Source organism: Lutzomyia longipalpis, chromosome 1 (genome assembly GCF_024334085.1).
Source record: "Lutzomyia longipalpis isolate SR_M1_2022 chromosome 1, ASM2433408v1".
Classification (NCBI taxonomy): Eukaryota; Metazoa; Arthropoda; class Insecta; order Diptera; family Psychodidae; genus Lutzomyia; species Lutzomyia longipalpis.
In genome coordinates this window covers 21,035,966-21,062,872 of record NC_074707.1, presented here as the reverse complement: position 1 = coordinate 21,062,872, position 26,907 = coordinate 21,035,966, and the positions used below count along the sequence as shown (strand labels likewise).

Here is a 26,907-nt window from a genome sequence, read left to right as displayed (position 1 = left end):
AAATCCATGTAATATGATTTGAAAAGTAAAAGCAAAATGAAGCAATTTGATCGTAGCACAATTCTTTGTTTTGATTAAATTATTGCATAAATACTTTTATTTTCTACTAAACAGAACATTATTAACAACACGTTTCATTCATATGTTTGTGGCAAATGTTGAGGTTTACACACGCTGCCAATAGTGTATGAAAAAATATTGCCGTGCCTTACAACACTCAAAGAATAAGCTTTGGAGGCTTATGGAAGATTTGATGTTTGATAAAAATTCTTAATTTTATTTAATATGACATTAGAAAGTATATCATAATAAAAAAATTTCTAATAAAGTTTGAACAAGAAAAGAATATTTTTGGGTAATCAAAATAGCTATTAGACAATTTAATAAAACATTAATGACGTCATAGTTTACATTTTTGTGCAGAATAATTGCGATTTTTCAGTCTCTTATTGATGGCGTACAAAATTACGTGCGTATCCCGATAGTTTCCTCGAATGAGGTGTTACCTATTCAGAAAACGAGTAAAGGCTTTTCCATTGTCGCTTCCAATATCTGTGACTCTTATTCCTCAAACCTTGTATGTAGTACCTTAACTCGATGATGGGGAAACATTTTGGTATTAGATGTAACAATTTATTAATAAAAAAAACGCAACCACATTACTAATGCAATTTTCATATTTATTCAAATAATTTACTTTTCGTGCACAATGTTATTTCTTTTTATTTAGGATATTACTTAAATTTCCTTCCGGACAAACAACAAAAATATATCTCACTGAATGTATTATGTAAAAAATGTATTATAACAAGTAAGTACAAAAATAATATTCAACTTTACATAACTTTGACTCATTTATACATGTATGTATATCTTTTTATTTTTTTAAACTTTTATACTCAATGATAGAATTTGGTCACTTATTTATAAGTACCATTATACAAATAAATTAATATTTACACAATAATTAACAACAATTAACAGAATAATAGAAAAAATGAAATGTAAATTTTACAAAACGCAAAATTGCACGTACATTTAGTTAATATTTTAATTGACTTCCTAATTCACGATGTCATCGATTTGTTTCTCCATTTTTTAAATTTATATATTTTTTTCACATAGAAAGCTTCTTTTTTTTGCCTTGACTCAGCTACATTTTAACTAATTCCTCCCACAGAAAAAAAAACTTGGCTTTTTTTATGTAAGGTTTTACTCAAATGCTGATGGATATTTTGTAGGGCACAACAATATCCCTTTATTCTCTGAAGATTTTATAATTCTATTATCAAACTGTTTTCTTTTATAACCACTTTAGATTATATATATAATTTAATACTCTCTATAAGATGACTATTTATAACATTAATTTTTTGACCACTATAAGTAATTTTATTAATTTTTTAGTTTTAACTATATTTTTTTTAGTTACATAATTATATATTTTGTTTACTATATCAATACTTTTTATAAATTTGGACCAGCCAAATTTCACAAAAAAACATTACAATGGTTAATATTCTTATGTATGTTTTATTTCTATTTCTTCTTCAATGTCCACAGAATTAAGAAATGTTTTGAGTATACTACGTCACATGCTTTTTCTTCTATAATTTTCTTGTCTTAAATTCGAGATTCATTTTACAAGATTGGTTTTTGGGAGAAATTGACTTTTATAATTAACAAATATTGTGGTTTTGACCAAGTTCTCTGATTGATATAAATTTAAAACAATGTGGAGTATTTTTTTATATATTTGGATCGATTCTTTTTAACTCTTTCATCGTAAAGTTTATTTTGCTGTTGATGTACTCAGAGAGCTTTTCACTGTACAAACCACTATGACCTTTGTTGCGCAAATTCAATGATTTTGCAGATTTAAGACAACAAAATTAATCGAAATTCACAAAAATATATTTTGTATTTGGGTCTATATACCCAACTATTCTTAAAACTTTATAATATTTAATGAAAGTGCCGATCTCTTTGAATTTGTTTGATAGGTACCATTAAATAATAAATTACATTATGGAAATTTCTAATAAAAGTTTTGGAATAAGGGAAATCGTTAAGAAATTGTTAAATACTTCGGTTCTTCTATTCAACAATTAGTATAACCGAAAAAAATTAAAATCTTGCATCGATAAACGATATACGATAATCGTTTAGATGTGAGATTTTGTTTTTTCATCTGTTTCGTGAGGGATAGAGCGGAATCATAAAAACATGAAATCAAACAGCATAAGAAAAAAAAATTGTATCAATGAAAAAAATAATAATATTGGGCCTAATTCAGCGACCAAGAAACCCTTGAAATCTTTGAATTTTGTACTGAAATTTCAAGATTTCAAGCAAATTTCAAGGGTTTCTTGGTCGCTGAATTAGGCCCATTATTTGTTAAAAATACTCCGTCATTGTTTTAAATCTTATTTACTTTCTCTTTACACATATTTCTAAAACATAAATAAACAGTTTGATTTCAAATAGGATATGGCAGTGTAAATAGTCTCAACTCCTATATAGATCCTTTTTTCATCTTAACTTAATTTCTTTTCTTTCAAAACAATCAATAATGTAATTGTTATTCCCTCTCATTGCATTTTTGAGAAATTTTTAAAGGATCAAAATGTACGATACTTTGCAGAATTTGATACTACATATTACTAATTATTGTCACACAATTTTGCAAAACATATAGGAGGCAGACAAGGGGTGGAAAGTATTATATGTGTGGGGGGGCACTCCATATATACACGCAAATTAATTATATATCTAAATTAAAATTAATTGCCAAGTTCTTGTTTCCTTTGCGGTTTATAACACCTCTCTCGTTTAGCAATTTCTAATCGCTATTGAGTTTATTCTGCGATGTGTAATTTTAATTGCTACAAATTGTGGATTCAAAATGCATTAATTGGTGGTTTTTGTTATAAAATTTTGTTGAATTTGAACAAAAAATGAAAAAGCACTCACCGCTCTTCTTCGGCATCAGTTGAAACAGCAGGGGTGTGCTTTCTCGACTCGGGTAGGAAGATTACCACAATCCCACCAAAAATCGTCCATGCAGTAAGCAGTGTCATGAGAAGATGCTTCTCAATTTTATTCTGTGGAATTTTCAGAGATTGGGTTGAGTTTATATAGAAGCTATTGTGCGACAGGATGTGGGGGATAAGGGCAAATGGGAGACTTACCAGCATCTCCAAATAGGGCGTGAGAATGAGAGCAAGACCAGCTGCCACATTACACGCTCCGACTCCTGCATTTCGGATTGCGGTTGGATACAGCTCTGCCGTATAGACGGGCATTATTGTATTTCCTGCGCTGATAGTAAACTTCCCTGTGGGATCAATGAAGGATCACATTACATACCGAGTCAGTATGACAAAGATGGGGTGTGTGTACGGATAATACTGTATAAGTGGATTTGTGTCTCACCAATCATAACGAATGTAATCTTTAGCCAGAGAATATCGTCATTTCCTTCCGATATCGCAGCGCACAAGCATGCCACCCCCGTAGAGAATAGTGTAGCACAGAAGAGCCACTTTTTTCCCACTCTCCCAATGATGTACATTGCAATTGCAATAGCTGGCATCTCCACAAGACCGGCTAAGGCCTGTTGTAGAAGAAGTTGGCAGTTATAAAAAAAATGTTGTTGGTATGTATGTAATATATTTAACTTTTGCCCGCGAATGTTCGCCGTGTGGTAGGCAAATTGAATGAAATTAACTTTTCCTTAAGGTCGCTCACGTTGTGAGGTCTCTCTTCTTGCAAACTAATATCGGTTGCATTTTCTCGTATAACAAGAGAAAATTAATGCACTTCATTTTCCCGTGAGGTAGGAAATAATGTAATAAGACGGAAACTTATTTTTCCCTAAGTTTTAAAATGTCCAAACTAAATTAGAGGAAAATTTAATTTTGATTTTCACGTAAAGAAAATGCGCGCATACAAAACAACGTCATTACACTGTGTATAGCATTTTTCATTGACTAGAATAATTAACAAAGTTGAATTTCATTTATTTTATGGGAGAAATTTATAGGTAATGTATTTTTTATTCAAATTAACCTTGCACTGAGGCTTTTTCATGTGTTGCTGACGTAGAGTCTATGAGGCAGCTAATAATGTGAACGTTTTGCTAGGAATTTTATGTGATTTTATCAAACTTATCATTTAAAAAATTTCTAAAAATTGCAAATATCATGCAGAAACATTTGACGATTCATCAAAATTACGTCGCACAGTGTTGTTATAAAATATGAATAACTCTTGGTCAGATAAATAAAGAACAATTATGAATAATAAAGTGAAGAAACATCATTTATAAATTATCTTCAAGTGGGTGATAAATTATTGTTTATAAATTTCTTTTTGACGACTTTGGCGTTCTAAATGATGTGCAGTTCAGCTTGCCTATATTGCTCTTTATAATTTCTCCCGGGTGGCTCTATTCTATCTCTCACGCATTGGCACGTGCCCAATTTTTTTCTCTTACACTTGTCAACTTAACCTTTGGAATGCGGAGGCCTTGGTAGTTACGTAGAATGCGAAGGTGGGGTCGTTGAACGACCCCAAAAAGAGGGCCAATTTTCTCCCAAACTATACAACCTGGAGTTGTCGGGTTAGTGCCTATAGATTCCTTATATAGTCCTCTTGCCCCTTGCACCACAAATTTTCCACCACAAAACACGTAGAAGAAGATATTAGGGAAAACATTTTTCACTCATTTTTCACAATTTCTTCTCGAGAAATTTGCCACGAAGTTGACCGCAACTGCTATTTTTTCACTAATTCCCCACATTCCCCTCACTTCCCACACCGTGATAAATGGCAATATTTCTCGAATATTCTTTATTGTTTTGCACATTTATATGCTTCTGACTATGTTTTAATGTGATTTATGCTACTTATTCGCGATAATTTTGACACTGAGAAGGTAAAGTGAGAAAGTAAACACAACCCTTCAAACCCCTTCAACCATATGATTCATGATGTGACTAACTTCATTCTGAGAAATTTTCCGCAACATGGCCGTTACACAAATTTTTGAATTCCCTTCTTCTACATTTTCCTTAATAACTTTTCTTGTGGTGGTCGGATTGAGCTGAAATTTTTACACAACCTCCTCAGATAACCAAATAACTTATTTCCAAAAGATGGGAACGCTATCTTTTACATTTATTGAGTTATAGCACGAAATATAGCGCTGGGGTCGTTCAACGACCCCGCTCCGCATTCCAAGGGTTAAGTCATAAGTTGTAAAAGAAAAAAAAATAAAGCAAATGGGTTATAGAAATCGTAATTTAATTCCTGAAATAATCCCGTGTCACTTTCACCTATCCAGAGAGTGAGAGTGGTCTCTCTTATACAAAAAAAATAAGAATTTTTCTTTTTATGAAATTTTTCAAATATTTTTTATTAAAAATCATGTTGTTATAAATAGAGGTGAGGAACCTTTTCAACACTGAATGGGTTTATTTTTATTCCGAAATCTCATATTTTCTGATATGGCTGTGATACAAAATAATGCAATCAACTCAATGAAAGCTCAATTATTGCTCTTGTAAAGGTTATTGTAAGACGCGTAAAAACATCAGCAGATTATGTACAAGATTTTATTTTAAGTGTATTATTATTTCCTTTTAAAGAAAATCAAAACAAATAGCACTATAAAAAATTCATGACGTATTTATCTTACCACGCGACGTCCAATTACCCATGCAACAAGTATATAATATGTACCTACCTACTCTAAACTATATACGTCGGCTAGTATGTACTTACGTGCACGAATCATTATTATTTTAGTTTGATCACTTGAAACGCACATATTACTTTATTTTGTATTTCAAATAAATGATTTAATGAGCTTGATCTCTGTGGTGCAACAATTAAAGTGCATCAATATTTTAGAATCATATATGCGCATTTTCTAATAGCTAAATTCTTGTTGATTATCATTCTCGGAGCTTAAAGGAGCGAATCAAGCGAATATACTTTTTTTAATTTACGTAGGTATATATGAAAGTTTAACGTTCTCAAAAAGAATGTTACGTTATGTGTTTAGTTTAGATATATGTTAGCTGTCTAAATCCGGTCTAAAGTTATTCTCAGCTGTGATTTATCAGACTATACAATATGAAAAGAATTTTTAAATATTTGGGATATTCTGTTGTATAATTTATACATGAATGTCCTACGAAGTATTTTTTTTCAATGTAATCTGACAAATTTTTCTGGTCTGTCTCCCCCATATGCCATCATAGAGAAATTAAGGGAAAATTGGGGCATTTCACAGCCACACCATGAGAGTAATGTTTATATGTTTAGCAATGTGAGATGTTTGTGTACACTGAATCAAATATAGGTATTTACAGCGACACATTACCTTGACCCAGAAACGAGAATTGATACCTGTGTGACGTATTTACGTCTGTCTCTTTATCATTCAAAATGTACACACGATGCCACCCCGCACCCTCACTTACCGAGTTCAAATAAACATTCCCACCGAATGTATTCATGTTGAGGATGAGGCCGTAGTACACGAGATTCATCGTAAACCAGATACATAGGAAGCAAATTGTTATGAGTCGCAAATACCGGGACCGGAAGAGATCTGTGAATCCTTCATTGGCTTCATCATCGTCAGGTGGTTTAAGGAGTTTCTCAATATTGTGGGGAAGTTCGCGTTTATTTATTCTTGCTGCTGTCTTTATCACTTCCTTCACCTCAGAAATGCGTCCCTTGCACAGCAGCCAGCGTGGTGATTCTGGCACCACAAACCTGCAAGGAGACATGGAAGAATGTCATTTCCACACAAGATCACGTTTTCCTACCTATAAATAATATTTATTCTCTCTGATGAGATTTTCCCACGCAATATGGATGAATTTACGTCACAGCGCGGAACATATGTTTGTTTATATAAATGAAAGTATCAACTCTAAAAGTTTGGGTCATGCAAAAAAATTTAATTGATACAATTTATTGGTTTGAAGACAAGAGTTTCGTCTTAATTATTCATCCGAGGGCATTTTGTGCGGGATATTAACTCGCAGCAAGAGGCGTTATTGAGATATATTTATTTTATGTCTATCATCATACGTCACCCACTAATAAATATACAGTAGTAATTAGCAAAAGTGTGACAGTAATTATAATTGTATAAAAAATAAATCCCACACTCTAAAAAAAACTTTTATTACAATATGTAAATTAAATGCGCGCAATTAAAACATACCAAGCGAGCTTTAATGTAACAATTTTTTTACTTTTTATCACTTCTTTTGTTTATGGAATGGAAAGCTTGTTTTTTTTTATTTCGCATAAAGATTCTAAAACTATTTTTTAAGCTTTTCGCTGCACTTTGTGGAAGAGCTTTATTAGGAGAAACAAACTTTCATTAAATGAATGAGATTTGGCAGTGGAGACGCCTGGTAAGAAACCAACCAACAGCAAATTGTATTGAGCTTTTTATGCATCGCCCATAAGTTTATGATTTCATGTATTATGGAATTAAATGTACTTACCATAGGAAGCAAAGAAAAATTCCTGGAAGTCCAATACAGAGTTGGAGGACTTTGTAGTCCTGTGTCAGATAGGCAATTCCCGAAATCATCATATATGATATGGGTAGGGGGAAGAGATTATACATCCCAGCAATTGTTCTCCACTTTCCATCCACGTACTCAATGGCCAAAATTAGTCCGGCATATGTTACGGATACGGAGACCAAACCAAGAAGGGTTCTCAGTGCTAGGTATATCTCAAAGGAGTCGGCAAAATAGAGAGCAATTCCTGCAAATTCATCATCATTATTCCCACATTAGGATTAACTCTCACTTTCAGGGAAAAAAAGGAAGAAGAACTCTGAAAACAACCTACCAAAGATAGTCTGAAGAAAAGCTGAATTGAATAGCATGGTTTTTCGCCCGAATTTGTCAGATAAATAGCCTGATATTATTCCACCTGTAGCAACACCAAGAAGAAAAAACATTTCTGCCACGTTCTTTAGGTATTCCTTTTCGCACACTAAATCCCATTCTGATGTCCACGTATTCCCTAAATTGTCATTCCAGTCATACTCCCAACTTTTACACGCAATTTGAGATGAATTACTCGGTGGCCTAAAGTCACTCTGTAAAAGATTTGTTAAATTTTAAGTGATTCTGAAGCTCTTTTGGATGCTGAATAAATTTATATAACTCACCGATATTTGATCAGATGATATTTCATTCCATTTGTAATTAATTTGATGGCAATTATCCTCTGATTGACTTATATTCCTCCACAATTCTACTGGGGTTTGATTCAATTCAGCTGGTCGTTGACACCAGTAATTTTTGTGAGCAGCCTGTAGAAAATTAAAAGGAAGAATTATTTCTCTATTGAACACTCACAAAAGATTTCTTGGATTGTTAATTTAAAGTACATTTTTCTCTTTTAGAGTTTCAAAATTATTGAACCACAAATAGGGGAAAATAGCTTAATTCGGACATCTTTGATTTTTTTTCGAACGATTACTTCTAAAAGACTTCAAACAAACAAATAGGACTCGATATTATTTTGGAGCGTTATGACGATTATGAACAAAAAGGTACATTATAATGCTGACTAATTTAAGAAAATTTATTTATATGTATTATATTCTATTTCTTTCCACTCATTACAATCTGTTAAAGGTCAGAATTAAGCTGATATTCCCTATTTATACATAGATATTGAACAATGAATTCTGGAAGAAATTATCTCATCCAAAAAACAAATCCCAGCGTACCCATATAAATATTATGATGTTATTTAGAGGACTTTCCCTTAAATGCCATGACCTTTTCAAAATGATATTTTGAGTGTACAAATAATAGAAAATATAATTTATTTCACAACCAATCAACTTATTAAATTAAATGATACCATAAAATAAAATTTGTAACAGAATGTATCTCAATATGACATCAATTGTGAAGATTTGTGAGTATGTATATAACTTTTGCAGTTGACTTCCCGTTTCTCTGGTTATCACTCAATTTTCAAGTGGATGAAATTGAGCTTTTCAGAGCATTTGATTTTTCTTTTTCTTATCTCTTTAACTCAAGATGAGACTCAAGCGTGCGGATAGTTGAAAAATTCATACTTTCTTGGTCACAGTGCTCGTGAGGAAGTAAAATCATAAATTTCAAGAGATAATATAACTCTTGTGACATTGTGATTTATGATTTTTAAATTACTAAATCAGATGCTATAGAAGTGACTTTTTTAGATTGAGGACGGGATTAATTGAATTTTCGGTGTGCACACTGTCACTCTCTTGCCTATATACATGAGATCTCAATGCTTCGTTGCCGGTCTATTGAGAAATTTTGCTGTTCCAACTAAGAGTGAGTGGAAGATGTTACGTCAAAGTCCTCAGAATCCATAGACCATCAAGGTTTCCTTCTCTTATACATTTTTTTGAGCTCTTTTAGTTTCTCCCACCCATATATTGCTCTACATTATATTACATCGCTCTCAATATAGACAATCATTATCGACAAGGTCGTTGCATTAATTTTTTGTGTTCAACATGCTTCAACATTTTCCTCTTTGGCACATGATGCATTGACACCGAGTTTGCAAAATGTTGCCATGGTCAATGTGAAGAGATTATTGAGTTATAAAACTTAAGACAAAGAGCCAGGTGTATGATTAGTATGCATGCAATACGTAAAAACTTACCTGAAAGACAGGTGAAGATATGTGGAAAGTGTTTGGCACTTGAAAAAGCGAAAGGAGGAAAGTCATATAAAATTGCCATTTCCCATATTTCCCTATAAGCTCCCCAATGATGTCACACTCGTCTTCTGAACACTTTTGCTTGCTGGAGGATTTATTTGCATCTGCGCCACCTCCGGCTGTTCCCGCTTGTGTTTGTTGTGTTGATTTTGACTTGATCATGGTGGCTGCAAGAAGGCAATAAAGAGAGAGAGGAGGGAATTAATAAATTATGCATCTATTATTTAGATTTTTATTGATAAATAGCCCGAGAATTATTGTTAGTTATGGTGTTGAGTTTATCAGAAAATCCATTAATAGGCAATTTATCAAGTCTTGAACGCGTGTGCATGTTTCTTTAGCTAATATACACTGTTGCAAACAAAATCAACAGAAAAAAATATTTAAATGTACTGGTAAGCTGACCAAGCTTACGAGAGCTGTGTTTCTTTCAGTGTTACCAATTTTGTGAGAGCAAACTAGAACGCGAATTAGTTTAAAAACGCGCAAAGTCAGGAAAAGTAGAAAAGTCATACCCTAAGAAATCTTTAGAAGGCCATATCTCGAGAACGGATCCATAGATTTTCATAAATTTTTTTTTGTTTGAAAGGTCTTGAAGTCAGCTATAACATATCGAAAAATGAAAAAAATTTATGTCGCCATTTTCGAAAAATTCGAGTTCGAAATTTTCGAAAACTTTGTTTTTGACTTTAGCGCCTCTTGCGTTCATTTCTCAAAGTTTCAATGTTCTAGACATTTGTAGGGTTTCTCGAAACCTTTCATTTGCGCTTGAGTTGATCAAGATCGGACTTGTAGAACCCGAGATATGACATGTCAACTTTGGAAGGCTATATCTCGAGAACGGATCCATAGATTTTCTTCATTTTTGGCATGGAGCTAGATAATATGGTCAGCTATAACATATCGAAAAATGAAGAAAATTTATGTCGCCGTTTTCGAGATATTCATCGAAAACTAATCGAAAATTTTGTTTCTGATTTTTGGCCCCCTAGCGGTCACTTTTGAAACTTCGGATGTTCTAGAGAGTTGTAGGGTTTGTTGAGATCTTTCATTTGACCCCGGGTTGATCAAAATCGGTCAAGCCGTTTTCGAGTTATGGTCGATTTTCGATGAAAAATTGTGGCGGCCATATTGGCTAAACGGCTTGACCGATTTTCGAAAATGAGATATCGTTGGAAAGCTCTTGGTGGCCCCTACAACATATAAAAATTTCAGATTTTTAGCTATTACAGGGGCTGAGATATAGCGAAAACAAAATTTTGAGGTTATTCAAAATGGCGGACGGGGGGGTGGGGGGTAAAATTTGACGTCATAATCAGACGTCTTCCAGTCGACTTTTAAACTTTGCCGTTTACCGCAAGTCTCTATCTATTACCGTTCTCTTGCAATTTATGGTTGAACCACGGCGGACGGCCGGCCGGCCGGCCGGCCGGACGGCCGGAAAAAAATTTTTTTGGCGCATACGTTTTTTGGAATGTGGGGACCCTAATTCGTGCTCATCCCAAGTTTGAGCCCGATCTGACGACTTTCGATTTTGCTCGGTACACAAAAGCTGTGTCTGAAAGAAACACAGCTAAAATCTTGTCTCTTCACTTTTTCTAAACATTTGCAAAAATGTAAATTCAAGGATATTCTAGTAAAAAGAGTTAAAACTATTTTCTTAGAAGAATGATTAAATAATATTATTTGTGGGAAAAAATTGCATTTTTAAGAAATTATATCATTTTTTCTTGACCATCATTAGAGCATGTTCTTAAATGTCCAAAGTGATGTATTCTGCACTTTTACAGCAAATAAAAAACAATAATCATTCAAATTAAATTACCTAATAGTTTGTTTTAGTGTAAGATCGTGTTTATTTTTTTTTTTAATATGAAAACACAAATAAAAATATTTACTCGCGCTTTTTATGATAAGATTTGTATATGTATATGCAATTTTTCTTGCATAATGAAAACAAGAATTTTACAGCGTGACGAATTTGTTTTGCCAATGTGCATAAATTTATTATAGTCACAATTATTTATGGATTAGAGAATTGCCGTGAACAATTAGAAAAAAAATCAAATTCTTTGTGACATCAATTTCCATTTAAAACCCACAATTGCTAAACTCGACATTTTATAGATAAATTACACACTGGTGGCGGTATAGCGTGTTCCATTTTAATGCTACACACCAATCATAAAAGAATGTACGTCTTTAGCATGTTTTACATGGTGTAGAGGTTATCAATATTATCAAAAGTGAACACTCAACAATGATAATTGCTATAATTATAACAAATTGGGCTAACCCCGAAGAAAACATTACACACGAATTAGTCGTATTTGAATTTATTTATTATTTATTTAAATCTGATAAGAATTTATACAAAAAAAAAAGATAAACATTCGAAAAGAACCTTGGACAGATTTACATATTTGCACGCATAAGCAGACGTAAAATGACGAATGTTGGAGTGAAATTGTCACGGGTAAAAGTGTATTGATGGATGGTTGAGAAAATGATTCCCTCCTTCGCGAGTCATCGTAGTTAATAGACTCATTAAAAATGTGAAGATTGACAAGTGACTCAATCATATGACACTTTTACTTACTAAATTAACAAAATTGTTAATGAAAGTTGGATAGTTTTCTTTGAAACTTTGTTGCATTTATTTAATTAAATTTAATTCTTTTTTCTTTAGACAGTAATCTGAAGTTTTAAAAATTTTCTACAGCAAAAAGATTAGACAGAGCAGTAAAATAATTTATTATAATATCTTTTTAAATGTGAATTTAGTCAGATAAAAGAGCAGTTAAGATTAAATTAGAATGATTCAGGCTGATTATTCAAAAAAATCAAATGCAATTTGAACGGAAAGAAATATTCCACAATATTTAAAATTTAGATACAAAAAAGAATAAAAACTCTTTTCCAAATTAAATATTAAATGATAAATTGCGATAAAAGTTTTTTTTCCTTGAAAAATGAAATAATTAATTTCTATTTTCAGATTAGGTGTTACAAAATGATAGCAGAGAGAAAGTTCTTTTAGCGCCAATAAATGCTATACAATTCAAGGAAAGCTATACGATATTTCCAAGAAATTGTATATCAAATATTAATGATGGAATAGGGTTTCAAAGAAAACTAAATTGGCATTTAATGACGTGATTGGCATTCTTCCAGCTGCTATTCACTTAATCAATAAGTAATTTGATAAAAATATTTGTTGTTTTGGAATTCTTGTTCTCACGGGCGCATCATACTTGAGATTTGTGCTACGGGAGGAATTCACTTGAAGTAGATGAGTGGGTGGATGAGTGGTATAGGATGTGGACGAGAAAGTAATGGGGCACAGGGAATATATACATAACAGACAAAATACGTTGTGAAAAAAGACTTTGAAAATTGAATTTTTTGAGAATTTATCATACAATTCTTCATTTTTTGTGCCCACACTCGTGCGGTGTCTCCTCAGACATCTCACATGTATTGAATAACAGAGAATCTTTTGGCTCATCTCCAAGCGATTTTTATTGTTTACGCACTGGTGAAATGCTCACTTGTGTCTATTTGGCACCCTCCCCCACACACCATTCGGAAAATACACTCCCCTGGCGGGCACGTTGAAAAATCATCAGATTGTTTCCACATGCTAATCACACAATTGATTGGTTCTATCCCAAATACTCCTCCATGCAAACGCTAAAAGTGCCAATTAATAGCGGTTTCTTTTAATCTTATTTTTTCACAAAAGGATTTAAAGACATGAAAAGGTCTCTCATGTGTGGAGAAGATGTAACCTTCGGACCATCTTGAGAATGGTAAATTGTTGAAACAATAATTAAAATTTGCTTAATTTACAACATGAGGAGAATCGAAATAATAAATATATCACTTGACCACAAGATGAAGGCGCCTGGTGTTCGATGGAGGCGCCTGGTATCCGCCTTAAGATTATTTTTATCGGTTGCACAAGGAAACTAAAAATCATTTTCTTTTTTCGCTTTCATTGTGCCTCATTTTTTTTCATAAAATTGAGAACAATTTAACTCGAATGCCAGCATTAATAAAGTGTTGAAGCATATTTTGTGCTAGAATATTATGTAGAATGTATGCATAGTGTTGTGTGTATTTATTTTCACAGTTTATCCACAGAAAAAATAACATGCAAGTTGTACGAATAGTTTTGTTTTCTTTTTAAGTGTTTACAAACAATTCTGTTTAGGATTATATATATTGAAATTAATTATTTAAATATTGAAAGCTTTTTAAAATAGTTTAACTGCAATAAAAAGTTTAAAACATATAAAATATTTAAGCACAAAAAGAAGCTTTGTAATTAAATTATCAAATTTGAATGACGTTGAGAACATCTTAATACAAAAATATACAAATTATTGCGAAAATTCTTTTTATAGGTCTCACAAAGAGCTTTTGTGCGCAAAAAGAAGTTCATGTAAAAACTTATCGGTGATTTTGGGCTATCATTCGAGACAGTTCACGAGTATATCGCTACTGGATGAGACACATATTCTCCGGGTATGTTGCCTCAATGTTGGTAAAGGAAAAAAAAAGCAGGAAAAATTAATTTTATCACTTTGAGTGACCTCCCATCTCTGTTGTCATTAATTTTTCCTTTCTCCAGTAAATTCATGTTTTCTGTGTCATCTTCCATTTTATTGCCCTCCTGAAGGGATATTCAATGGGTTGAGAGAACTCTCGAGGAGTGGGGGTGACTATTTGGTTGCCATAATCACAATCATAAAACAAAATACACGACAGCGACAGTGTTGTCCCCACATATTCCTGTATGTGCTTCAAAATCCATTTCTCTTATCCGCCGTACCCCCATCATTGGGATGCGAGGATGTAGGAAGGAAGTAAGTACATACATAATATGTACATATACATATATATTAGAGTATGATGGGGAAGGTGGAAAGAGTAAATGGCAGTTGAGGTAGGTTCAAAAGATGAGAAGATGATACTGTGGGGCTTAAGATATTTTCTCACTCTATCGCATTCATCACACGAGACAAGATATACAAAAGGGTCCGATGACACAATGCAAGAGTGCCCATTATGGGCAGTATCCAGTTATCAGTGTTTTCCCCATTCCATCTTCAATCAACTGAATGCGATTCCAACTGATATATTTTTCAATTCTCTTGTTTTGTTTTCATCTTTTAACTTGAACTATTTTCATTATCTCCGAGAAAATAATAATTCCTTTTCATTCAGTTTCATTCATTTGTACTTAATCTGTTAACTTCCCAAGATCGTTGCCTTTTCTTTATTTTTTTCACTTAAGTCATTAAGTCTGTAGGAAAAGAAAAGAAAAGTCTCATATTGAGCTCCTAGATCTATTAACCCTTATTACATTACAACAGGATATTAAGGTAACCCTGATAATTACCTGTCTTAATTTTCTCACAGCGTACATATTATATACATACATATACTTTCTCATAGCGAAAAAGCTTTCCTAACGTTATAATATAAACCTCGACGAGATCTCATTTAACTTTAAAAGATAAATCTTTTCTCAAAAACTAAGCAATAGCATGGAAATTATGAAAATTATTTAATTAAAGATATTTACTTGTTAAAATATTTATGATTTGTAAAGTTAATTTAGCAAATATATGGTTAATATATACATAACGTGAGTGGGTTTATTTAAAACCAGTCTCAGTTTATTCTTAAAATTTATTCATTGTTGAATATAGGATGAATTTTTATTCATTAAATTTTATATTATTAGCATAAAGTTGAATCATTTTACTAAAATGACTAAAATTAAGTAAATACTATCTACGTAATACAAGACATTAACATTAGGAATGCTAAGTACTGATATAATGCTATATGACTATTTATAATTTGTACATTAATTATTAAAATGAGAAATCAATGAATTTTTTTTTTCTAAACACGTTATATGTATTTATGACGTTATAGGCGTTATTGCTAAGGAAATTGAAAATAAGTGATTTTTTGCAAAATGAAAATGACTTGTCTAACGAAATCATTAGTGCATAATGACACCACTTTTCTTAATTAAATAATTACAATGATTTGGTTTTCATCACTACAATAACAATAGGATACGTAACTTATTTTATAGCTTAGGTAGTTAGAGTTAGATGCCGACATGAGTTATCTTTACCCATATAATATTATATGGCTTGTTTATAAAAACTTTTATTTTTAATTTAATGCTTAACTTTTTTGCGATTTTTAAAACATTTGATAAGAATCCAAATTGAAAAAAGCTTTCCGGGATATTATAATTAGAATAATTACTGTCTAGATTCTAATATATTTTTTAGATCTTTGAATCTTATTATGGAAAGATGTTTCCTTGTTAATGGTATCTTATTGCAGAATCCGAACGCTTCTTTTTTTTATTAATTTTAAATTACCTTAATAAATCAATTAAAATTATTAATTTTCTACTAAATTATTAAATTTGATATGTGCACAAAAACTGGACTTATCAACACAACGTAAGTATTTTGTCAAAAAAAAAATAAAACATTTTTATTTTACAAGAGAAATATTAATAGTTGGTCTTTTCGCTAATGTGAAATAAGTACCAAGTAATTCATCAAGTAGATACAATTTATTCCTATTCCATCAGCAAAACAACATCATAAAGCAATCATTTTAGCAAAAGGAAGTTGTGTGAGGAACAGTAAACTCATGCGAAAGCGTATTATTTCTACACTGTTTAATTTGAAGATTGAGCATCACGCGAAATCTTAATCCTTTCACTGGCATACTCCATGGAGAACACAACTCTCTCTCACATGAGGGATGAAATGACTTTGAGGGTGAGTGATATGGGAAGACATATAAACTTGAATAATATAGGTACCTTGCTTTCCTGTCTCTATTGTTGATGTCTCAATTTCAGAATCTCCTGGCAATTCTTTCTTTCTTCTCTTGCAACTCTTAATACAAATGTGTATCTTCACTTTTAGAGTATTTCAACTATATATGGGTACAGTAATATGTAAATAATGTCTCTTTTCTCCAGCAATATTGTACAAAATAGAGGGAAAAGTGGTTCTTTTGTGGTGTTTTCTTTTCACCTAAACACAAGCTCCCTTCAAACAGCCGCTATCTCTCGCGAGACCAACATTCACTTTGCCTTATGTCTTGTGTTTGGGGGGTGGTAACGTGAAAATCTCCCCTATCAGACTGAATAGCGAAAGAATCCACCTCGTATGCTATCTATCGTTACAAAATGTTTCTCACATAAACATGTCTTCACTTCACCGTCTTCTTTTTTGTCATTAATAATGCTTCCCATTTCCCATATCAATTTCCATAATTTTCCCTCATTTTTGTATATGATAGAAAGTTCAAAATGCGAGTTGCAAATAAAGCTCTTTTCTTTCACGTCTAAATGCTATCATATGCAGCACATCCTTTCGTGGAATTTTAAGGAAAACCTCACGCAGATTGAAAGTAAACTTTTGCAATCTTTTCACGGTAAAATTACTTCACTCACAAAAAAAGAAGAATAGCATAAAAGAATTTAATAATCTTGAATTATTTTTTAACATAAAAAAATTCGTGAATTGGAGATAATTTTAGGCTAAATTCAATCAAGAAGCACTTGGTTGACCACAAAATCTCACTTACGACCGTGAAACGTGCCTAGAGGAACGATGCCTGTGGTGGGATGCCACACTACTTTGATATGCGTTCTAGCGATTTTTCACGATGCTGCCAAGAGAAGCATGATATCGCCACGGTATCGCGAGAGTGACTGACTCGTAGTGATTCCTCCAATTCCGCAAAACCAAGCGGTGGGAAACGTGCGAGTCTGCTGTGTGTCGGATGTACTCTGTACGAGAGTGAATGTATCCCCCGATTGCTGGCGAACTCTCCAAAGGCTACAGTATACAGAGAGACAGCACTGATGGATTCACCATCGCTGAGATTGCGGAGGGTGGACGCGTCTGCCTTACTCATTCTCCGGACTAAGCCCATAACTTTGGAGGGATGGCACTTCAGGCGCCGAGAGAGAGCATGTGCTCTCTCAATTCAATGGGGTTGGGGGTAGGTTCAGCAGGGTGGCTCTGTGAGTCAAAGAAATCTGCTAGAGGGGTTTGCTTGTTACTTTTTTTGTGTATTTAAAATTTGTAGACACAGTCTCTCATACCTTTGTACCTTCACAATATTTTCCCACCTACACCATGCAACACCTGTGCGGATTACCCATATGTAGATATAGCTATAAATGGCAAAGGCAATTGAAAATCAAACACCATTTTAATGGTCCAAGAAAACTGTTTATTGCTCATGTCATTACTGGGTATTATCGTAAAATACCCATAAATTACATTATTAAACTCTAAGGCGAGGGAAAATCGGAAAAATCTCATCAAATTCATGGGTCATGAAAGAACGATTATTAAATATACTGAACACGGCACACGTAAATTAATTGGTAATTTGTGATAAAGATCTGTCCGATCTTGGAAGTCTAAAAATAATTTTATTTAAAATTATATAAGTCTGTGAATGGATTTAAATAAATTAATTTATTTTTAATTTAAGTAGTAAACATAATAACAGTTGTCGTGATGAGATTTTTCAATTAAAATGAATTAAAGCATGAAAATTAACAGGAAAATGGAAATGGGATGATGATCTATGCACGCAAAAGATAAAATTTTAATATCAATGTGAAATATTTGATAATTAAAAATATGAATGATTTGCAATTCAATTATGTTCTATAAAGAAGGTAATATGGAGCAACTTCTATGATTTTCCCTAATTTTCATTCTAAACACACACAAAATTGCACTATTTTCCACAGTAGTTAAAAATGGTCAAGTTTACACTCTACTTTAAGTATCTTTTAATTTCTTGCTATTTATTGCAATTTAAGTGGGAGCTCTACTAGACTCATTGTTACGAGAAATGTAATAAAAGAAGAAAGAATTGTAGCTATATACAAAGTGAAGCCATAAATTGCGCCAAATAATTTTTATCACAAAATCATGAAAAAGCTCAAAAAGCTCCACATATTGTTGCGTACCGCTTGTATTAAAGAAAAATGCCCGAAAGTATGTAAAACGATTTAATCAAATATTAGACTGTTGATTCTCATGATTCTTTTTCTATACAATTCCATTCATATTGATTTCGAATATAATGAGTTTAATTTAATTCAAAATAGGCTCATGATAAGCTCTTTTAGATTCTTTATAGCACAGATAAAATCTTAATATGAAGAGATCTCCTTACGAAAAATTTATGCCTCACTTCCTTTGCAAATGTCTATTATAATTTTTCTTTATTGTAGAGAAGACTGGACTAAATCAAGTTACTAAAATGGTCCTAGAAATCTTTAAAAAAAATTATATTCGATTAACTAGAAAATTATGAGAAATTAGTTCAAGAAAGATTTAATCAATGTTCTTTTAGAAATTAGTTTGAGTTCTATTAGAATTTAGTTATCAGTGAAGAGACCGCGGAAAATAATATTAAAAACATTGCTTTCTGAATTTTTTTTACATATTTTAAAAATTTTAAGAAATCTTTGCATTAGCAAATATCTTTAGATTTATTAAAGGAAAGTTTATTTTTTTACATGTCGAATTGTAAGAAATCTTTTTAGATATCTACATGCAACATGAGCAGAGCACATAAAAATGGAAAGTGAAAATTGTTTCTTACTCAAAGTGTGTACTTATGGAAGATTTTGGGAGCATTTTAAGAAGGCCAAAGTGGGGGAATCTCTCGGGAAAAATGTGGAGTGAAATTGGTGAAATGTGATTTTTGGCATAATCGCTCATTTTCCCAATGTGACCCATTTATCTCTAACTGTAATTAAATTTCCAGGATGTTAATGGATTTTTCAAGTGGAATAAATTCATCCACTCCACCTCGGTACCTTGTCATTTGTGCTTTGGCTGCCGCAGTGTGACACTCGAGTGATTCGTATACCCAAGGGAAGTACCCAAAAGTGTTTCAAGTGCGTGCTACGTAAATTCAATAGAACATCTTGGAGGAAGTTTTTGGAAGCTCACCCAGGCACACATCATGAAGAATGTAAGTGGTGATGAGAATATTGTGGTCTCCCTGGGGGTACACTGTGGTTTGGAGCATATTAAAGTGTTGCCCATCAAATAATTTAATGCTGGAGAGCTTCTTAATGGGATCAACAAGCAATCACTGCACTTATTTAATAGAATTTACGCCACTGAATGAGATAATCTCTCCTGAATTTGCTCTTGGTTCCTCTTAACTACAACAGACTCTCTGTGTTTGTCGTTGTGCTAGGTTCTTGTATATTTTCACAGTGTGAATTATGCGACAAATATTAAATTATTTATTTTGTTATTTTTATTTCCTGATGTAAAAATTATATACATTTTAAATGCTAATAAAATATTAAAAAATTATATACAAATAACAACTGTCTACAGTTAATTCAAATTAATTCGCATCATAGTTCTACTTAGGTACTAAAGAATTTATGGAATAATGTATAAGTATAATGAAAGATCAACAAAAGATTTTAACTTGAAACTAGTAGAGCCTAAGTGCAAAGTTGCTTTAAATTTAGATATTATGAAATTATGTTTTTTTTTAACTCCCACCCCTCCCTAAGGTCTTCGGGTTGAAATTATGTATATGCAGTATTTTTTTTGAAAATACATAGGGAAAGATGAGGAAGAAATGAGGCAATTTAATAAAGTTGAATAAAAACATAAATTCCTTGTGTGACTTGTACCACCCCAGTTTTCTCTATAAATTCAAAATCATTATAAGAATTTAATCTTTTATCTAATCGCATAAATTTTATTTTATTTTTCCAGATAATTGTAATAGGAATTTCATTGTGCCTGCTTAGCATAACAAATGCAGGACCAGTGCTTAAAAATTCCGAGTCAAATTCCGATGATGTAAATGATTTAGCCCCAATTGCCATTGAGGCTCAGGAATTACCTGTTGAGAAAATTGACAATGTTCAGGTAAGAAAGCGAATGATGAAAAAAGTGAAAGTATAATTGCTGAAAATTGTTTAAATTCCCAACTAATTGTGACAATTTGTGGCTTATCAGATGAATGTGGGCAAAATGCTGGAAAGGAGCCTTGCGCGCTTCAGTTTGGATGATCTCGTGCATGGGTTCCATGAGTCTGTGAATCACAATGTCAAGCCAATTCTCGATCGGCTGGGACACTTCCGACTCAGTGAACTCATCAAGCATCTCAAGAATAAGCCGATTTTCTCGCATGTTGTCGGAGATGAGAAACCCACGACAATTGAAGTGGTTGTGCACAAACCCAATGGTCACCATGAGACAATTTTCAGTATCCCCCACAAGAAGTTCCTGCATAAGTTTGATAAATTCCACAAGCCCGAGGAGGAGCATCATAGCGACGAGCAAGTGGAGGAACACGTTGAAGAGCATGTTGAGGGGGGACACCAATCTGAGATTGAATTGAAGCCTGTAATTGACTACACATCTCAAGTCTACACATCATCTTATGGTAAGCCAGTCGTGGTGGATCATCAAGGAAGGGGTGTTGCTGATGCGGAGGAATATGATGAGTCAGAAGACACCATCTATAAGCCCTTAAAGCGTGATCGTCGCGATACAACAACTATTCACTACCCAGAAGAAAATGATGATGGTTGGGCACCAGAAGAAGATGGAAAGGTTCCACAGAAGACAACACGACCCAATGATGTGACGGATACTGGGAAAGTTCCCGCAGGATCAGAAGCTGGTCACGAGGATCTCACCTTAGAGCAAGTTTTTGCTGGTGCTGCTGTGGGTACTGCTGCCAGTTCTGCTGCAGGCTCCACTACTGGTCCTGTTAAGGAACCCTCCAAGACCCCTACTAAGCCCCAGTCTGGTGATAATAGCGGTGTTCCAACGGGTGTAAGAAGACCAACAAAGCGACCAGAGAAATTTGTTGTAACAGTCGAGGAACACCCCCTAACATCTGCTGAACTTCTCCCAATTGGTCCAGAGGAGGATCCAAATGTGGAATATCAAGATGAATTCACAGCACAGGAACTCATGCAATTTGCCTACAAATGGCTCCGAAAGAATGTTGTATTCCGCGTCTAGAGGGGATCTGTCGAGCACATTGTCAAAAAACTAATTCACCAAAATCTATATTTATTACACACATTATTTATTTTCATGTGCAAATAAAAGTAAAAAAATTCCTCACCAAAAATTGTCTTTTATCCATCTGTTCACACATCATTTTGGCTTTTTGTGCATTTCTCAACCGCAACGCTCAAAGTCAGCCTAAACACTCCCACAAAATCAGCCCATATTATGAGGAACTTCTAACAATATTTTTGCAAATCATTTAGCACCCCCATAAAAAGCACGATCCAATTGAAAATTCAATCTTTACTCAAGAAATCATAAAAAGAGGTACAACAGATTTGTCGTATATATTTTGGGCTTTTATCATTTGCGTAAACATGAAAAAACTGGCATTTCGTGGAAGTACAGTAAAGATAGGATCACGTCTTGTAAAAGTGATGTTTGATCTTTCAATAGAAATTGTTTATTGGCGTTAATGAAATACCTTTTTATTAAATTGTTAGCACTTCAAGTGCTTGAAAATGATGAATCACACGACACTAAAGAGGCATAATGCTTTTAATTTTTTTTGATGTTGTAAAAGCCTCCAAAATATATTATCTCTCCAATTAATTGCAATATTTCTCAATAAGAAAATGAACCACAACTCTGCCACAGACGTGAAATTGTAAAAATATGTAAGAAAAACTTGGTGTCTTTATTGCAATATTTGAATAGTTTTACGTGAGGAAAATTGACTTGGAAAAAACTATATAATAGCAAAACAGAAATGGAATTTTATTATTATACGAGATAACAATTGAAATTTACTTTTTCTCTCTATTTTTAACACAGAATAATATTATTATTTTTTTATAATATTGCTAAAATTCTATTGATGTTTCGGTTTTAGATCAATAAAAATTCTTATATAAATTTTATCAGTATTATCATAATTTTTATCACTTCCTGAATGCTCTTGTGTTTACTTTAAAATTGGCTTTAAAAAGTTCTTAAAAAATATCAATAAAACAGACTCTCTAATTTACCAAAATAAAAACTGAATAATATCGTTCCCCATCACATGAAAAGCATCATGATAATATATTTTTAGCAAATGATTAATTATTCATATAACATTGTCTATTCATTGACTATAGAAGAGCTCTTTTTGCTTCTAAATGTACATTTTAAGTGTTTCTTAGTATTGGGATGTTAATTGGGTGGTCACAGATAGGCATATTTTTTTTTTAACAATGATAGCATAAAATTACATATTTTATCTTAGAGACACAACTTTTAATTCACGCTCGTAAAATGCAATTAGAATAGATAGATGAACTTTGAGTTCATTTTCCTTAGACATGCAAACATGTACCTACATACATTATAAATAAACATACATATTAGACACACAGACATTCTGTGTTGTTTTTTGAAGTTGCAATTAAAAAAAGATCTAAAAATTCTCGAATCGATCGATTCTGTAAAAAATCTTTTTTTCTTACAATTTGAGGGTTTTAATATTATTGGTATATTCTTAAAAAAAAAATAATGTAATATTTTTCATGCTAAAAATGAGAAATATTTCTTTTTTAGAAAATAAAGACTTTTCTTAAAGATTTATGGAATAAAAAATCTTTGATACAGTCATACCCCGCTTATCATCACTTGGTTAAGCTCTTCTTGCATATTAAAACTAATGAGTGCGAATAGTTTAACCGAGAGATGATTATGCGAGGTATGACTGTATCCGTTTTATTGTACGCCAATAGAACGATCTTATAATCATCAACAGCCAAAATCTTACAAAGAAATTCAGGATGAAATAAAAGGAAAGACTTTTAACAAAATCGACCCCGTAATTTCGAATAAAAGTAAGGAATAAACGAACTAAATTCGAATTTTGTTTATGATTTTTGAAGAAGATTAAAATTGGCTCAATATTTTTTTTACGCACACCCATAATTTAGGTAACAGGGGATTCCTTACCTCCATCGTGATGTCTGTCCTTGCTGCAACTGGCTATTCCACAATTTTCACATTCAAGCAATGCAATAATTTCCCCATTGTTGGCCTCAATGGGACCCTGCATATTCCCAAAATCTTGTTGTTCCTTCATTATTGATGTTTTGCTAATCCGGTTGCACGTGGTTTAATTTTTGTGAAATTCACTTGTGCATGAAATTCATTTGCCAAGATCTTTTCATATACAAAATGCTGCTGTCTCACCACACATGTACCTTCAATTTTAGCGTGTTCGTGTGAAAAAACAATAGAATCAAACATTTACTTATCACCACATTTTTGTTTAATAAATTTGTTAACTCGCGATACTCCGCGTCTTTGCGGTAGCAGACTTGGATGGCACAAATTGTTGATTAATTAATTATTGACTAAGTGATGATTTCACTTGTCTTCTGTCCACTATTCTCACACTTTTTTTACCCCCGTCGAGTTCACTGTTTAACATGTGTGGTTTGGAATTTTTGAGTAAAAGGAGATGCGTGGTACTGTATTCTGTAAAATTCAAAAACAATCCAAAGAATTCATTTCGTGGCTGAGTGTTAATCGTTGGTGTTTAAAAAATGCACAAGTCACACTTTAATTGCCCCCAATAGGATCGCGCAGCAAATTTATTTGCCTCATTAGTCTTCGCACATCTCTCCGCTTTGGGTGAGATGATAGAGTTTCATGAACTTTTCTCTAGCTAGGCCTTCCCACAACACATTCGTTCCGATTACGTGACTAAACTCATAGTATTTCCCTTGATCCACGCAGCTGAAACCCCTTTGGCGATTGACTTGTATATATTGGAAAGCTCACCCCATTCTCTATAACGTCTTTTGGGCTATGTAAGCGGGAGTTTATTAATTAAATAAAGGGATTAAGGATTTTCTTTTGCCATCCCACTCCCCCCCCCCCTTCCTCATTTCACCCGCTAGCACAATGCTCAAGGTTGATGAATGAAAATCCAGCACGAAGGTGTACTGTTGGACACTATCAATATGTACAGCATTATATACCTATATATCTCATGATATTGTTCTATGTTTGTATAATGCAGTTAGAAGTGAAGGAAAAAGAATACCTCTAGTGGTGACGTATACACAGTTTAATCTAAACTGACTGAAATTTATTGAATAATCGTCACACTCCTCTGATACACTCTCTCTAGCACGTACGTGTACTGGTATATATGTAGAATAAGTGCCAGTAATATGCATAGGTCCCAGTTGATTGAATTGCTGCAACTGTTGCAAGAGGGAAGTGCCGTGAGTGTATTTCGCCCGAGTGTATTTCGCTACACACGTGTAAAAAATTTTGGGATCATGCAATACAGAAGGAATTCATAAATTAAAATTTATTAATAACAGATATGAGTAAACTTATTCATTTATACATTTTAGATAAAGACAGGGTGAAGCAATGCAAATCATTCTTGAGACAATCAGGGGCGTAGCCATAAATATGTATGCTGTAGGGAGTGTTTTTAGAAAGAAAATTTATTTTTTATAAAAAGAATTTGTAAAAATCGGTAAAAAGATTTAGAATTTTAAACTGATTTTACATTCGATCAGCTTTAGACAGTTTGTTTATTTTCTAACGTTTGATGTATTTTTTTCGTTTGAAGTTTATTTTCTAAAGATTTTCGTATCTTTCCTAAAATTCTTTTTCCCATCTTTCATATATTTACCGTTTACGATTTCGTTTCTAACGATTAACGTTTCTGATTGAAAAACTTGACGATTTCTTCTAACGTTTTACGTTAATTCTAATATTTGACTTTTTATAGCGCTCGTAAACTCAATTTATGTTGTATTTATATGTAATTTTTAACCTGGAAACAATTTCCTTTACTTTTCAAAGAAAACTTGAACTGTTTGATATTTTTAGGGTATTTAGACACCCCAAACACACCTCTTTACCGCTACAGAGAAAATTCTGTTAAAAATCACTTATCTGGCATAAAACTTTTTCAAAGAAGTGTAAGGGTTAAAGAGTTGAGGCATAAAAAAATCGCTGGGATGGAATGATCCAAGTTTCACCCACAAAATGCAGCTGGTTTTCATCGATTTTCCAACCATTCTGCCCATGTAGCGAGTGTACAGCTTACAAAGCCTTGAAGTACCCAGTACCTTATTCTCAAGTAACAAGACACATTTTTCTTTTCCAATATTAACTTTTAACCACAAAAAAAATATCTCAACTTCTGAGATGTTTCACGGCGATTCAAATTCCAAGCTCTATGTATTCTCACTATAAATGATTTTCCTCTTGAATCACTATAGTATGACGATAAGCAGTGTGTCAGATAGTTCTCACAGTAATTTTCTATTCTGTCCACTTATCACTTAATTAACCTTTCATAATAATCATATTTCCACTTAGGCGTCTCATTACAAATTGCACTTATCAATGAATGAGCTGCACGAGGTATACACACAAGTGTCGTATAGTAAAATATCCACTAATCAATTGATTTTATTGTGATTAATTCACAATTACGGTTAACTTGGTAAATTTAGCCCGTCAATGGATGAAGGAGAAGAGGTGATACTCAAAGCATTCGAGCACTATTTTCCCGTTCGTGAATTTTCAACGTATCTTCCTCTCTCTGTGAGTTCAACTGGAGATATGAGTGCACAAAGTCGCGCCTTTTAATCAATTGCCATGGAAGAGTCGCTTCACTTGTTAACACACTGAAAGTTTTGTGCCAACTTCTGTAGTGGTTACGAGTACTTTTAAAACCACACATCGCACAGAAAAAAATATCATTGTCAATTATTCCACATTCGAAATACCATCAATTTGGTGTCTGTTTAGCACATCACAACACCCTATACTTGCTCTAAAGTTCCTTGTGGAATATTAAGTTAAATATTTATGTGTGATAATTTTACCATTTTCATGCTTAAACATAAAAAAAAATATATCGGCGCCTGAGCTTTTATCAATTAGTATTTGAGTCAGAAACTATCGGATATTGAGTTATGTTTAAATATTGTCTTGTGTGAAAACGTGAGTGAATTTCAAAGAATCCATTTGCGGTTCTAAC

General features: G+C 32.9%; 1 protein-coding gene across 2 annotated transcripts; it reads right to left on the bottom strand.

The window, feature by feature from the left end:
* Positions 1 to 659: 659 nt before the first annotated feature.
* LOC129796934 (organic cation transporter protein) lies at positions 660 to 26,485 on the bottom strand. Of its 2 annotated transcripts, XM_055839085.1 has the most exons (11): positions 25,902 to 26,485; positions 23,841 to 24,368; positions 9,721 to 9,944; positions 8,216 to 8,359; positions 7,891 to 8,143; positions 7,536 to 7,803; positions 6,492 to 6,789; positions 3,436 to 3,616; positions 3,192 to 3,337; positions 2,974 to 3,104; positions 660 to 2,885 (listed from the first exon to the last, which is right to left on the bottom strand). In XM_055839085.1, the coding sequence occupies exons 2-11, from the start codon at positions 23,968 to 23,970 to the stop codon at positions 2,879 to 2,881; spliced, it is 1,782 nt and encodes a 593-aa protein (XP_055695060.1). In that variant the 5' UTR covers positions 23,971 to 24,368; positions 25,902 to 26,485; the 3' UTR covers positions 660 to 2,878. The 2 variants fall into 2 exon arrangements, with proteins under 2 accessions (XP_055695060.1, XP_055695059.1); XM_055839084.1 differs by having other exon boundaries at positions 23,841 to 26,485.
* Positions 26,486 to 26,907: the final 422 nt, after the last annotated feature.